The 16,084-nt window shown below is 44.3% G+C and overlaps 1 protein-coding gene across 2 annotated transcripts in view; it reads right to left on the bottom strand.

The window, feature by feature from the left end:
* Positions 1–16,084, bottom strand: part of TDRD9 (tudor domain containing 9) — a 147,788-nt gene that overhangs the window by 22,096 nt on the left and 109,608 nt on the right. For both annotated transcript variants that reach the window (XM_049897976.1, XM_049897977.1), the window contains 8 exons: positions 15,594–15,705; positions 11,407–11,619; positions 11,059–11,148; positions 10,260–10,520; positions 8,407–8,568; positions 7,413–7,483; positions 6,667–6,776; positions 6,072–6,168 (listed from right to left, as the gene is read on the bottom strand). In XM_049897976.1, the coding sequence (XP_049753933.1) occupies positions 6,072–6,168; positions 6,667–6,776; positions 7,413–7,483; positions 8,407–8,568; positions 10,260–10,520; positions 11,059–11,148; positions 11,407–11,619; positions 15,594–15,705 (1,116 nt within the window). The remainder of the gene's footprint in view (positions 1–6,071; positions 6,169–6,666; positions 6,777–7,412; positions 7,484–8,406; positions 8,569–10,259; positions 10,521–11,058; positions 11,149–11,406; positions 11,620–15,593; positions 15,706–16,084) is intronic.

The following is a 16,084-nucleotide window of genomic DNA, read 5'->3' as shown; positions in this document are numbered from 1 at the left end:
GTGGTTGACTACCACCATCAAAGCTATTAAGGTTGTGGAGTTGCCTCTCATGGTCCACACACTGAGCCGAGCATCATACATCTCACTTAACCCCTCCAACAGCCCTGTGAGACCAAAAGAGCCCCTTTGCCGGTGGAGGAATCACAGAGATCAAAGACCCTGCTGCCCAGGCTCAGCTGTAAGCGGGAGGCTGGAGCCCAAGCCTGGTCTGTCTGAAGCACAGCCTGTCCGCTCAATTGGCCACCTCCATGACACACGTTCTCTCCACCTCACTCTTTCAATACTTAAGAGACGACCCTCTTTATCCTCAAATTTTCTAAGGTTTTTTTTTTTTTAAATGAGGCATAGATCAAGTGTCCTTTTGAATTACAAAAACTGTGAACACATTGCAATCAACTTAAACATGTGAGCACACAGTGTGTGGCAGACGTTAATCTCTGCCGCCTTATGTGCTACTCTGACAGTGGGAAGTTGACCCTCTTCCACCTTGAGTCTGGGCGGGACCACGACTGTGACAAAAGTCACTGTGCGTGACTGCTGAGGCGAGGTCTCTCAGGACACTGACCCTTGGGACCCAGCCACTATCCTGTGAGGAAGCCCCAACTAGTCCACACAGACAGACCACATAAGAGGCCTGCGAGGACAGAAACTGAGGCCTCCAGCTCACAGCCCGCACCAACTACCAGGCGTGTGGATGACTGAGCAGACATGGTTTCCACACACAGCCTCGAGTCTCCAGCTGAAGATCCAGGCATTGTGGAGCAGAGACGAGCTCTCCCTGGTGGGCCCTGTCTGAATCCTAACCTACAAAATCCCTGAGCAGGAAAACCAGCTCTTCCATGGCTGTTGATTGTGGAGCCAAGTAAAATGAAATCCTTGACAACTTCAATCTTTTCTCCATTTATTATGATGTTGCTCATTGGTCCGGTTGTGAGGGTTTTTGTTTTATGTTGATGTGCAATTCATACTGAAGGCTGCCGTCTTTGATCTTCATTAGTAAGTGTTCCAAGTCCTTTTCACTTTCAGTGAGCAAGGCTGTTATCAGCTACATAACACAGTTTGTTAATGAGTCTTCCTCCCATCTTGATGCCAGGGCCTTCTTCCTATAGTCCAGCTTCTCGGATTATTTGCTCAGCATACAGACTGAATAAAAAAAAAAAACTAGTGCCATCGAATAGGTATGGTGAAAGGATATAACCCTGACATACACCTTTCCTGACTTTAAACCAATAAGCAACTCCTTGTTCTGTCTGAACAACTGCCTCTTCATCTATATAAAAGTTCCTCATGAGCACAATTAAGTGTTCTGGAATTCCCATTCTTCCTAATGTTATCCATAATTTGTTATGATCCACACAGTCGAATGCCTTTGCATAATCAATAAAACAAAGGTAAACATCCTTCTGGTATTCTCTGCTTTCAGCCAGGATCCATCTGACATCAGTAATGATATCCCTGGTTCCACATCCTCTTCTGAATCCAGCGTGGATTTCTGGCAGCTCCCTGTCAATATACTGCTGTAGCCGCTTTTGAATGATCTTCAGGAAAATTTTGCTTGCGTGTGATATTAATGATATTGTTCTATAATTTCCACATTTGGTTGGATCACCTTTCTTGGGAATAGGCATAAATATGGATCTCTTCCAGTCAGTTGGCCAAGAAGCTGTCTTCCATATTTCTTGGCATAGACAAGTGAGCACCCCTGGTGCTGCATGCGTTTGTTCAAGCATCTCAATTGATATTCCATCAATTCCTGGAGCCTTGTTTTTTCGCCAGTGCCTTCAGAGCAGCTTGGACTTCTTATTTCAGTACCATCAGTTCCTGGTCATATGCTACCTCTAAAAATGGTTGAACATCAACTAATTCTTTTTGGTATAATGACTCTGTGTGTTCCTTCCATCTTCTTTTGATGCTTTCTGCGTCGTTTATTATTTTCCCCATAGAATCCATCACTATTGCAACTCAAGGCTTGAATTTTTTCTTCAGTTCTTTCAGCTTGGGAAACATCAAGTGTGTTCTTCCCTTTTGGTTTTCTATCTCCAGCTCTTTGCACATGTCATTATAATGCTTTGTCTTCTTGAGCGACCCTTTGAAATCTTCTGTTCAGTTCTTTTACTTCATCAATTCTTCCTTTTGCTTTAGCTACTCAACGTTCAAGAGCAAGTTTCAGAGTCTCCTCTGACATCACCTTGGTCTTTCTTTCCTGTCTTTTCAATGACCTCTTGCTTTCTTCATGGATGATGGCCTTGCACAACTCTTCTGGTCTCCGGTCACTAGTGTTCAATGTGTCAAATCTATTCTTTGGAGATGGTCTCTAAATTCAGGTGGGATATACTCAAGGTCATATTTTGGCTCTTGTGGACTTGCTCTGATTTTCTTCAGTTTCAGCTTGAACTTGCATATGGGTAATTGATGGTCTGTTCCACAGTAGGCACCTGGCCTTGTTCTGACTGATGATATTGAGCTTTTCCATTGTCTCTTTCCACAGATGTAGTCAATTTGATTCCTGTGTGTTCCATTTGGTGAGGTCCATGTGTATAGTCGCTGTTTATGTTGATGAAAGAAGGTATTTGAGTGAAGAAGTCTTTGGTCTTGCAAAATTCTGTCATTCGATCTCTAGCATTCTTTCTATCATCAAGGCCATATTTTCCAACTACCGATCTTTCTTTGTTTCCAACTTTCATGTTCCAGTCACCAGTAATTATCAATGCATCCTGACTGCATGTTTCATCAATTTCATACTGCAGCAGCTGATAAATACCTTCTATTTTTTCATCTTTGGCCTTAGTGGTTGGTGCATAAACTTGAATAATAGTCGTTATTAACTGGTCTTCCTTGCAGGCATATGGATATTATCCTATCACTGAGAGCGTTGTACTTCAGGATAGATCTTCAAATATTCCTTTTGACGATGAATACAACACCATTCCTCTACAAGTTGTCATTCCCAGCATAGTAGACTATATGATTGTCTGATTCAAAAAGGCCAATCACTAGACCATTTCAACTCACTAATTGGAAACCCTGTTGGTGTAGTGGTTAAGTGCTACAGCTGCTAACCAAAGGGTCGGCAGTTCAAATCTGCCAGGCGCTCCTTGGAAACTCTATGGGGCAGTTCTACTCTGTCCTATAGGGTCGCTATGAGTTGAAATCGACTCAACGCCACTGGGTTTGTTTTTTTAATGCCTAGGATATCGATGTTTATGCGTTCCATTTCATTTTTGATGATTCCAATTTTCCTAGATTCATAGTTCATACATTGCAGGTTCTGATTATTAATGGATGTTTGCAGCTGTTTCTTCTCATTTTGAGTCGCGCCACATCAGCAAATGAAGGTCCCGAAAGCTTTACTCCACCCACGTCATTAAGGTCGACTCTACTTTGAGGGGGAAGCTCTTCCCCAGTCATCTTTTGAGTGCCTTCCAAGCTGGGGGGCTCATCTTCCAGCACTGTATCAGACAATGTTCCGCTGCTATTCATAAAATTTTCACTAGATAATGCTTTTCAGAAGTAGACTGCTGGGTCCTTCTTCCTAGCCTGTCTAAGTCTGGAAGCTCGGCTGAAACCTGTCCTTCATGGGTGACCCTGCTGGTATCTGAATACCGGTGGCATAGCTTCCAGCATCACAGCAACACGTGAGGCCCCACAGGATGACAAAATGACAGACACATGGTGTGTGTATGTATGTATACCTATACACATGCATATATTTTTATATATCTATACACGTATACATATATAGGTACATATATACACGTCTGTGTGTGTATATATATATATATATACATATATATATATATATGCTTCGCTGGTTTTGTTTCTCTAGATAACCCAGCCTAAGACACTCAGTATGATGTTTTCAAAGTTTATCCATGTTGTAGTTTAAATAACATATATTTTTAATAGAAAAAAAGAACACACAATTATTTTAAAACTGAAAAAAATCACAACGTTCTGAGATTGCAACATTATCTTCTGAATGGGCTTAATGGCAAAAAGAACAGAGAGATGACAGGTCCCTTCAGCCACCTCAGCCTCAACTTAGCCAACCAGGTCTATCAACTGTTTCCCACCCTTATCCACTGATGAGAAAAAAAGAGAGGTCAGAAGAAAGGGCAGTTTACCACCCCCACGCTCCTGAAGTGCAATGAGGCCTCCATTTCAGTGTTTGTCATGGTCATTTCTGTCTTGCCCACTAAAATATGGGCTCCTAAAGACCAAATATTACTCTTTTTCTAAGCTCCCACCCCTGCTCAAAGCCCAGATCAGTGCTTCACCCACAATAAACGCACTGTAAAGACTTACTGTCTTAGGCTCCGTTCTCTAGAGAAGCAACACCAGTAACAAGTATAAATGCATTGACAGAGATTTATATTAACAACACAGCTCACTCAATTGTAGGAGTTGGAACATCCGAAGTCCTTGGATCAGGATAGAGTCCCTTCCCAATTCATGGAGCTGCAGAAGCTGGTGAACCCAAGATGAGCAGTTTGGAGAGCAGGGATCCCGGTCACAGGTTGTGACAGTCAAGGAACCCCCAAGGTTGGCAGGCAAGACCGCACGGTTTCTCCTAAGTCACTTAGCTGCCAGGGGCTGGCAACCCAAGATAGGCAGGTCGGGGAGCAGGACTTTTGCTCGCAGGCTGTGAAGATCGTCAAACCCCAAGATGGACAGGTAAGCTGTTAGCTCAAGTCCCAAGAACCAGAGATCAGACAAGAAGGCACCTGCTGGACCCAGAACAAGCCTACAACATTTGTGAGGTGACCAGGAAGGAAATAGGTGGTGGAAGGTGGAGAAATGAAGGCTGAGGGGGCGGTGAGCCACCACAGGCCCCACCCCCACTGGTACCACTCAGCAGATTCCATCATGGGGGTGATCATATATCAAATTTCAACAGGAAAGTGACCACAACATTATACAACTGCTGAAGCACTGAGAATCATGGCCCAGCCAAGGTGACATACAAACTTAACCACAACACTGTTAAAATGAAAACCCTCCAAAATGGCTGCCCCAGTGATCAGGATGTTTTCAAGAGCTCTGCTCACATCACCGCCCAGTGCTCTTTAGTAAAATCTCTGGGAGATCCATGAACAGCTCCCTTCTTTGCCACAGATGGAAGAACAGTATGGTACCCAGTTACCATTATTGAACATTTTGAACAAAGATCCCATAGAAGAATCCTGATCAAAGGTGGGGAGAGGATGTGGAATAGAATTTAAAATTCTCCTGGAATCTAGACTTTCTGGAGCCACTGAGGCTGGATGAACCCCCAGAACTATTATTCAGTGATAATCTTTAAACCTTAAACCAAAAATACTCCCTGAAGTCTTCTTAAAACCAAACAACAGTTTAGCTTAATTAGTACAGAAAGTTTGCTCTGAGCATTGTGCTCTTTTAAAGATCTATATGGGATCAAAGCGACAATAGCAACTCAAAAGGTTAGATAGAAAACTTAGGGGGCGACGAGTTTATATCAATAGGAAAGGAACAATTTGGAAAAGGAGGGTGAGAATGGTTGCACAACTTGAAGAATGTAATCACTGTCACTGAATTGTACATGTAGAAATTGTTGAATTGCTGTATGTTCTGCTGTGTATATTTTCAACAACAACCCCCAAAAATAAAATTATTTAAAAATAAGCCTCTGGGAGAAATTCCTGTTTGATCTTGTAACCAAAGAGCTACAAGTCTGCTGACCAACATGTCTTTATATCTCATTTAGGTAAGAGGAATGGACAAAGTTTCCTGCTAAAAATGGTGCCAGGAAACTCAGGTTCAGGTTTACAGTCCATAACAATGGAAGTCCACCATTCCGAGCCTGGCTCCTGGCTCCAGTTTTTCCTCATTTCCCCACCTTTAACTCAAGGTCCTACTTGGTACTGTGTACCCTCACAAGTCTCTCTGAGCTACTTTTTGAAGCTGGTCCAAGTGTAAATACATCAATAATAACAAAGGCTTACTTGACTGCAAGGAGGCACGAGGCTCAACCAGCAGCCAGACATGCCATCGCAAAGGCAGCCCTGGATTCTCGCTTACAGAGCTTGGCACAGCCATCTGACCTCACCCACCTTAGCTCCATCACTGGTGCAAACAGCATGCTAAGGAGTGCCGGCAGGCCTGGGATATGTGGCATCAGAGAGGTCTCTCTCAGCAGCATGGTGGACCCTGCCAGATGGACATCCAGAATCAAAGTCAGTACTCAGTCCTGCAGCCAGCTCTCTCCTTGACCGAGTCTGTCCTCACAAGCCCACCCTAAAAGCTAAGGGCTGCCTAGTCTTTGTGCCCACAGCACCCTACGATAGACACCTTGCTATATAGTGTTTAAGCATTTATCCCCTCCTGATGACTCCTTCCCTCTCTTTCTCCTCCTTGGCTGTTACGTTTTTCCAGGGCCAGACACTGGGTTTGCCTTCCTCTGTAGCCAAGCATGGGGGAATGAGTGAGTGACCAGGAAGCAATTCATCTCCACGTCTCTGCGTGAAAGCGAAAGTGATCCTGCTGCCCTTCTTAAACTGCATCACCAGCACACTCAGAGAACAGCCTACGGGTTAGCCCATGAGCACAGATTTCTCCACTAATTACAGGGTAAACAGTTCCTAGTCACCAGAGTCAAGGAAAAGATGAAAAGAGACAACAAAGAAAAACCAGAACCCCTTAACTTACCGGTTGCATTGACTGAAAGAGAAGCTGCAACCAACATTCTCTGGTGAAGGTCTTCAGGGGCATCGCTGATGATGACAGAGTTGATGCTCTCCTTGTCAATCCAAACGCATCTAGAAGGAAGAATCGTCAGGGGATGAGGGTTACTGACCCATCAACTAAGCAATTTATTAGGCCCAATCCAAGGTTAAGACGCTTTAAACGTGCAAATGCAACTATGAGCAGCCTGAAGCACGTGTAACTACCCAATCCCCTTTATGGCTTCCTCTTCACTCCAGACCCCCTGCTGGGGCCTAGGGTGGGCCCTCCACCCTCTTCTCTCCCGAACCCCTCCTAGGTGATCTGACCACTCCTTGGCCTTAAGGTTGGCTGCATGCTGGCCACTTGGTCCCAGCACTCTGCTTTGACCCCGTCATTTCTGTGAAGACACCGACAGTGCCTTGCTCGGCAGTTTCCCCCAAGTCACGCACTGTTCCTGGCACAGAGGGGGCACTCACAGATTTACCAGATAACAATTACATGAAAAAGAGAAAAAAATGAAGTCTCTGACAAAAGACGCTCAAAGATGTCTTACATAGAATAGCTGTCATATAAGACAGAACGCACACCTCAGATTAGGAGCTGGGGAGAAATTAGGAGGAGTTAGAAGAAATAATGTATTACAAAAATTTAGATATATAGATTAGTTTCTGATGAGTTCTATAAATAGAGGATCAGATAAAAAAAAGTCATGGGAAACTTAATCATACCTGAATTTGGATATTCTGGTCAAACTGTGACACTTTAGTTCATAAGGGTTAAAAGGTCCATGAAGTATCGCCTTTACACAAAAAACAGACAAAGTATTACCAATAAGCAAGAGAGCATTTAATAAACATTTTCAAAATCCACAAGTCTGCTCATATTTTTTTAAAGAAGCTACGTCTCAATCATAACTTCTCTAAGATTCAGTGAAAAGTTTTGTCTTAAAGAAGGTATTTATCTAGGAAGCAACTGATTCCTTCAATGAAGATCTCAAACATACCTCAATACACACAATTAAGAAAGTTTTTAGCCAAAATAAAGAGATGCTTCCAAGTAATGTAGCAAAAGAATTACTTTCTTAATGGTAACAGACCAAGCAGCCCAGCCAGAGGTCAGGGGTAATACCTGTGAAGCTCCATAACAAGGAGGACAGCCCCCCAGTCCTCTTTTCCAAACAAGGAGAGCAGCTGCCTTAGGCCCAAGAGGTGCCTGGGGGGTCCCAGAATCCACGTAACCACTGCCCTACCCACTGAAGGGCTGGTACGAAAAAAAAAAGCCAGGCTAGCTTGCTCTCTGAAGACCTACCCGGCGCGTCCTCCACCTGACAGACAAAGGCACATTGCCTCTGAAGAGGAGATTTAAAAACAAAAAACAAAACAAAAAAAACCACTAGTCAAAGTTTTTCTCTTCTGATTATAAGCTCCCTTGTAGGAAAAGGGAAACCCTGGTGGCTAGTGGTTAAGAGCTACAGCTGCTAACCAACAGGTAGGCAGTTTGAATCCACCAGGCGTTCCTTGGAAACTCTGTGGGGCAGTTCTGCTCTGTCACTCTGAGTTGGAACAGACTCGACAACAATGGGTCTTGTAGGAAAAGGAACATTTAGTATTAAAAACTGGAAAAGAAGAAAGCCCGTCACGATCACCAGCTACAACTCCTAGAACGCCAATGTAGAACGGTATTAATGTTAAATTACCCTTGAAAACAACTTGCACAGATTACCTTACAGTCTGGGGTACCCAGTCTGTTAGAAGAGAAGCTCTCTAAGAGAATCCGAATCAGATGTTTCTCGTCATCTTTCACGGGGGATGGCACAGACGCATCTGTCAGAGAACTATCTTGTACTGATTTCGAAAAGAGACCTTTGAGAACTTCATGGCTTTGCTGAATAAAATAAGAGAAACTTGTCTTATTGAAAGAAAAAATTACATTAAAAGCACTTTATTCCAACTTAATCACACTATTTCACAGGCATGATCTGATTAATTGATCACTACGTCATTCAGCTGTAGGAAATAATTTTATCAAGTACATTTTAAAACTAAAACAAAAATAAGATAGGATCAAAAAGGCTCAATTCATTTGCCTTTACTAGCTCGCAGCCATCACAGGATTTAAAAGAGAAAGCAGCAGACTGTGAAGCAGAATGTTTTTTATACAAAATTTTGGTTTTACTTCGGGAATATTACCATAATTCCCTAGGTATTTTTCACATATTTAAAATACAGAATTTAAAGAAAAGATCAAAATATTCTTTATGTAGGTAGACAAATTGGCCACTGAAAGCGGAACACGGGGCTTAGGCCCGCGACTGCTAACTTTAAAAACAGCAGGTGCAGTGCCGCAGGGCCAACGTCTCCTCTCCATCACTCCACCGTCGGGCCGTGTTTGTGACTCAGATGGCGCTCTGAGGGGCCCAGGTGACCCCTCTGTCCCGAGGCCTAGGACAGCGTCCAGCACACAGGTGCTGAAAACCACAAGGAACGAGGGGAGATTCTCTTCACAGCGAGGGTCTCTCTGCTTCCTAAGAGGGCACACAACTCTCTGCACATGCTAGAATGCTCCTTCTTGAACTCTATAACGTTCCTATTTACCACGAACAGAGGGATCTCTCTTCACATCTCAGAAATACATACCACCCCATCTTAAATTACAGAGAGAAAAAAGTATAAAATGGAGGAGACCTTAGTTTAACAACAGATCATACAAAAACTATCTCAGGAACCAGAGACAGAGAGAAAGGCAGAAAGGAACTGAAGGCACGTGACACGCAGAGACGCAAGGGCGCCGGGTTCCAGCCAACCACAGCCCAACGGGAGAATGCACTTGCTCCAGTCAGTTACCTTACTTTTGGGTTTTACTAATAACCATAACAAATATTGCTGGTTAGCCAGCTCTCAGGCCAACATTTCATAAGCTTGTTGGTCCTCAATCCCAGCATTCTTCTTCCCCAGCAGAAATTACAAAAGTAAAGACTTTCAACATCAGCCTCAAAAATGTCCTCTCTGAAAACTTCGGACCAACAAAAATAACTCCAGAGCTGATTTTGAAAGAAACAGTTGAGCAAAATTTTGAAATATTTGAAACAAATATTTAATTACTTCCATCTAGGGAGATAAATCTTGAAATGCATTCTTCGGGGGGAAAAAAAAACCTTTGCAAATATAGAACATTCTCAAATTTCATTTTCATTCCCAGCAGAAAAAGCAATAGCAAACAACAGAGAGCCAACAGAAACAACACCTGACCCCCATAATTTAGTCTCAAAGAACCAGAGACGTTTCAACACCGCAGACCCCCACCCAAGTGTCCCAAATGAGGATAAGAAGCAGTATCCGTCCCCTCAGCCCTGAGCATTCCAAGAAACGGGGTTCATAATGCAGAGACACCCCAGCATCGCGGGGGCTCATCACGTGCTCACACAGACACCCCGGCGGTGGGGGGCTCATCACGTGCTCACAGGGACGCCCCAGGGGTGGGGGGCTTATCACGTGCTCACAGGGACACCCCGGCAGTTGGCGGGGGCTCATCACGTACACACACGGACACCCCGGCGATGGGGCGAAAGCATGTACCTTGGACTGGTAGGACTCCTCCGTGAGCTCGGCGTAGCCCTCCTGGATGAGGACGTCCCTCACGTTGACAGCATCCTGGACCCCCGAGGACAGGTAGACGTCCACGTGCAGGACGCTGTGCACCACGGAGAAGACCTTCACGAGGAGCGCGCAGCCCCGCACCAGGGAGGCGAAGCGCCGGCTGGCCCCACAGCTCCAGCGCTCGCCACACACCAGGGACTGGGCGGAGGGCCGCATTTGGCAGATCTTGAACTCCAAGGCCTGCAGGGCAGAGGGCGAGGCTGAGCTCAGCAGCTGTCCGGCTGCTGGGACATCCCTAGCGCCTCTGAGAAGCCACCCTGCCCTTCCTGGCCATCCACATTCCCACAAAAACCACGAAAATCTGTTTCTGGTAAGTAAAGATTTCCCAGTTAAAGAAACACCAAAAAATCAGAATGATCTTTAGACCGTTTTCATACTGATGGAAACAGTATGTCTGAATACGCCTCCACCCCACCTAAACCAAAAACCTTAGAAACACTGTCAGAAAATACAACTGATTTTTAAAAAAAAATACGGCTTTGTTTTGCTAAGTTTGAAATCCTCCTTATATTTTAACTTACTCTAAAAACAACAGTCAGAAATATCTATGTCAATGTATTTTTGGGGAAAAAGCAGAACCTGAGTTAGGCTGGTGTGACAACTGGCAATACCCGCTCTGGGCTTCGGCCTCCCTCTCTATACGCGAGGTGGACTGCACAGCCTGCAGAGTTCTTCCTAGCTTCAAACGCTCACAGCCACCACACTTTTCCTGCCTTACCTGAAACGGAAGTTCAAGAAACTGACAGGGGATCTCCATTAGAAGATCCAGGTCCACCTGGGTCCGGTTGCCATAATCCACAAAGAACACCTGGAGAAGAGAATCGTTTCAGTGCTGGAGTTCAGGGCCACGCACAACACCCCTCTCACACAGGAGTGCAGCAGCCCACCATGACCCTACAAGATTCCTGTGGGGACCCGAGGGCAAGGCCACGCATCACTGAGAGAAATAACTGAGCCTATTTCTCTAACTGTAATTATCTTACATCTAACTTCCAGCCACAGTCATAAAGGACTTTCTATGAGCTGCTTGTTTCATCTACCTTTGATTTGTTACAGAAAACCATACCTCAGCAAAATTTCCAGAAACATACAGGATTTGTGCTCTAAAGTAGCTTTCTTTATCGAAGTCGGCAAAAGGTGCCAGGCAGACCAGATCTGGGTGGGGATGAACGGCCAAGGGCACCAACTTCAGCTGGTTTATTTCGGCAGTAAGCTTTTTCAGAACCTCTGAGTTTTTTTCATCAATCCTATATCCCCAGAAGTGTCCCACTTCAACCACCTGAAAGGCAGAAAAGCATAGGGAAATCCAGAATGACTTTCTGCACAGAGGGACTGAGCCTGAATGACAGGGCTGACACACGACACCAGACAGCATTGCACACACTGCATTCTTTGGCACTGACTCCTCTACAGGGTTCTAATCGGTGCTTTTTGAGAAAAAAGGGTGGTCCCTGCTCAGCTAAGGTGAAGAGGTGTGGATAACCTAATCCTTTCTTGGCATACAAGACTCATTCACATGCTAACACTAACGGCTCTCAGACACCATGTTGGTGTTAGGTGCTGCTGAGTCAGTTCCGACTCATGGTGAACCCATGCACAACAGAATGAAACGCTGCCCTGTCCTATACCATCCTCACAGTAGCTGCTGTTTGAGCCCACTATTGCAGCCACTGTTTCAATCCATCTCATTGAGGGTCTTCCTCTTTTTTGCTGACCTCCTACTTCTACCAACCATGATGCCCTTCTCCAGGGACTGGTCCCTCCTCTTATCATGTTCAAATTATGTTGAATCAAGTCCCACCATCCTTACTTCTAAGGAGCATTCTGGCTGTACTTCTTCCAAGACAGGCTTGTACATTCTTCTGGCAGTCCACAGTATTTCAATATTCTTCACCAACACCGTAATTCAAAGGCATCAATTCTTCTTCATGGTCCGGCTTTTGCATGCATATGAGGTGACTGAAAATATTGTGGCTTGGGTCAGGCGCACCTTGGTTCTCAGAGCGACACCTTGCTTTTTAACACTTTAAAGAGGTCTTTTCTAGCAGATTTGCCCAATGCAAATACATTGTTTGATTTCTTGACTGCTGTTTCCATGGACATTGATTCTGGATCCGAGTAAATGAAATCCTTAACAACTTCAATATTTTCTCCATTTATCACGATGTTGCTTATTGGTCCAGTTGTGAGGATTTTTGTTTTCTTTATGTTGACATACTTAAGACCGTATGTAGTCTTTGACTTTTTATCAGTAAGTGCTTCAAGTCCTCTTCATTTTCAGCAGGCAAGGTTGTGTCATCTGCATATTGCAGGTTGTTAGTCTTCCTCCGATCCTGATGCCACATTCTTCCTTGTATAGTACAGCTTCTCGGATTATTTGCCCAGCGTACAAGTTGACTGAGTATGGTGAAAGGATACCACCCTGATGCACACCTTTTCTGACTTTAAACCACTCAGTATCACCTTGTGCTGTTCAAACAACTGCCTCCTGGTCTATGTACAGGTTCCCTATAAGCACAATTACGTGTTCTGGAATTCCCATTCTTCACAATGTTATCCATAATTTGTTTTCATCCACACAGTCAAATGTCTTTGCATAGGCAACAAGACACAGGTAAACATCTTTTTGGTGTTCTCTGCTTTCAGCCAAGATCCACCTGACATCAGCAATGATATCCCTGGTACCAAGTCCTCTTCTGAATCTGACTTGAATTTCTGGCAGTTCCCTGTCCTGCTGCAACCACTTTTGAAAGATCTTCAGCAAAATTTTACTTGTATATGATATTGCTCGATAATATCCACATTCTGTTGTATCACTTCCTTTGGAATGGGCATAAATATGGATCTCTTTCAGTTGGTTGGCCAGAAAGCTGTCTTCCATATTTCTTGGCATAGACGAGCAAGCGCTTCCAGCACTGCATCCATTTGTTGAAACATCTCGGTTGGTATTCCATCGATTCCTCGGTTCTTGTTTTTCACCAAGGCCTCCAGGGCAGCTTGGACTTCTTCCTTCAGCAACATCGGTTCCTGATCATGTGCCACCTCCTGAAATGGCTGAGCACTGACCGACTGTTTTTGGTACAGTGACTCTGTATGTTCTGTCCATCTCCTTTGATGCTTCCTTCATCGACCGACTGTTTTTGGTACAGTGGCTCTGTATGTTCTGTCCATCTTCCTTTGATGCTTCCTTCATCGACCGATTGTTTTTGGTACAGTGACTCTGTATGTTCTTTCCATCTTCCTTTGATGCTTCCTTCATCGACCGACTGTTTTTGGTACAGTGACTCTGTATGTTCTGTCCATCTCCTTTGATGCTTCCTTCATCGACCGACTGTTTTTGGTACAGTGACTCTGTATGTTCTGTCCATCTCCTTTGATGCTTCCTTCATCGACCGACTGTTTTTGGTACAGTGACTCTGTATGTTCTGTCCATCTTCCTTTGATGCTTCCTTCATCGACCGACTGTTTTTGGTACAGTGACTCTGTATGTTCTTTCCATCTTCCTTTGATGCTTCCTTCATCGACCGATTGTTTTTGGTACAGTGACTCTGTATGTTCTGTCCATCTTCCTTTGATGCTTCCTTCATCGACCGACTGTTTTTGGTACAGTGACTCTGTATGTTCTGTCCATCTCCTTTGATGCTTCCTTCATCGACCGATTGTTTTTGGTACAGTGACTCTGTATGTTCTGTCCATCTCCTTTGATGCTTCCTTCATCGACCGATTGTTTTTGGTACAGTGACTCTGTATGTTCTGTCCATCTTCCTTTGATGCTTCCTTCATCGACCGATTGTTTTTGGTACAGTGACTCTGTATGTTCTTTCCATCTTCCTTTGATGCTTCCTTCATCGACCGACTGTTTTTGGTACAGTGACTCTGTATGTTCTGTCCATCTTCCTTTGATGCTTCCTTCATCGACCGACTGTTTTTGGTACAGTGACTCTGTATGTTCTGTCCATCTCCTTTGATGCTTCCTTCATCGACCGACTGTTTTTGGTACAGTGACTCTGTATGTTCTGTCCATCTTCCTTTGATGCTTCCTTCATCGACCGACTGTTTTTGGTACAGTGGCTCTGTATGTTCTGTCCATCTCCTTTGATGCTTCCTTCATCGACCGACTGTTTTTGGTACAGTGACTCTGTATGTTCTGTCCATCTTCCTTTGATGCTTCCTTCATCGACCGACTGTTTTTGGTACAGTGACTCTGTATGTTCTGTCCATCTTCCTTTGATGCTTCCTTCATCGACCGACTGTTTTTGGTACAGTGACTCTGTATGTTCTGTCCATCTTCCTTTGATGCTTCCTTCATCGACCGATTGTTTTTGGTACAGTGACTCTGTATGTTCTTTCCATCTTCCTTTGATGCTTCCTTCATCATTCAATATTTTCCTTGTAGAATTCTTCAATATTGCAACTCAAGGCTTGAATTTTTCCTTCAGTTCTTTCAGCTTGAGAAATGTTCTTCCCTTTTGGTTTTCTAACTCTAGGTCTTTGCACATTTCATTTTAATACTTTGGCTTCTCGAGCCACCCTTTGAAATCTTCTGTTCAGCTCTTTTATGTGATCATTTCTCAGAGGTCGCAGAATAGAAAAATCTTTGGTCTTTGTTCAGCTCAAGGCAGTAAGCCCAGTGGCTCCAGGGCCTGGCAAAAGTCTGCCAGGTGCCAAGGGCCTGAGTTGGGTGCTCACAGCCAATGGGCGGAGCAGCAGTCATGAGGCACCAGGGTAGTGGGTGAAATGGGGCACTCCATCAACAGGGTGCTCCATCGACAGGAATTCCGATGAGGAGCTTCCGCCCACTGTTACCTACATCGTCAGAGTTTTCCAATTTGGCAGGAATCCAGATTTTTACATGCAGTCACATGAAGTGTAGCTACAGATTTACTAGGAAAGACTGTATTTTAATTGAAATTTTCTTTTAAAGAAGTAAAAATCATGCCCTAAATAATGTTGTCAATGCTAGTTTTATTGATAAAAATGTATCGTTATGCCCATTAATACATTTAACATGTGTCTTGTTGCTAAAACTGAAGCACTTTTAAATTACCTAGTATTTTAAAAACTAAACTTTGATTCTATGATCAGTATTTGTGTTTCATTTTCCACTACAGCCCATTCCAATTTAACAAGTGCAGCAACTCAAGTTCGTCCACATTTGCTGGGTTCCTAAGATGCAGAGGTGGTGGGTGTGGGTGTGGGGGTGTGTGCGCGCGCGCGTGTGCGTGTCCTACAGTGCGAACATGGCACTCTCACCTCTGTGACATCAACAGTCAGGAGGAGCTCTGTGACTGACCGCGACTTGTCCAGGGTGTTAAATGAGACTTGGATGGGATCCATTGTCTGCTTCTGGAAGTCCACGTTCACCCTGTTTGGCGTGATTTTTTTTTTAAAGACAATTAAAAATTACGTATTACGTTTACATATGTGCAGCTATGACTTGAACCACTCCACTGTTTCTAATCAAACACTGGAGCCAGAGATGACAAACCTGGGTTCACTGCATACATGGGTTGGGTGGCTTCCTACGCACACAGTGGCTCAGTAGCAAGGACAGCTGGGAGAGATGCAGAGGGAGGAAGTAGGGCACTGCCCTGGAGGGGTGTGCACCTGACAGTTACACACAAACCTTCGGGAATATATCCTCAAGTCAGGGCTTTCACAGAATACCTGCCTTGAGGGGTATGAATTCTAAACCTAGGCGCTGCAATGTTTCTAACTGTGGCTTCTGAGGTGAGAGGCTCTGA

This window comes from Elephas maximus, chromosome 10 (assembly GCF_024166365.1).
Source record: "Elephas maximus indicus isolate mEleMax1 chromosome 10, mEleMax1 primary haplotype, whole genome shotgun sequence".
Lineage (NCBI taxonomy): Eukaryota > Metazoa > Chordata > Mammalia > Proboscidea > Elephantidae > Elephas > Elephas maximus.
This window is presented reverse-complemented; position numbering and strand designations above follow the sequence as displayed.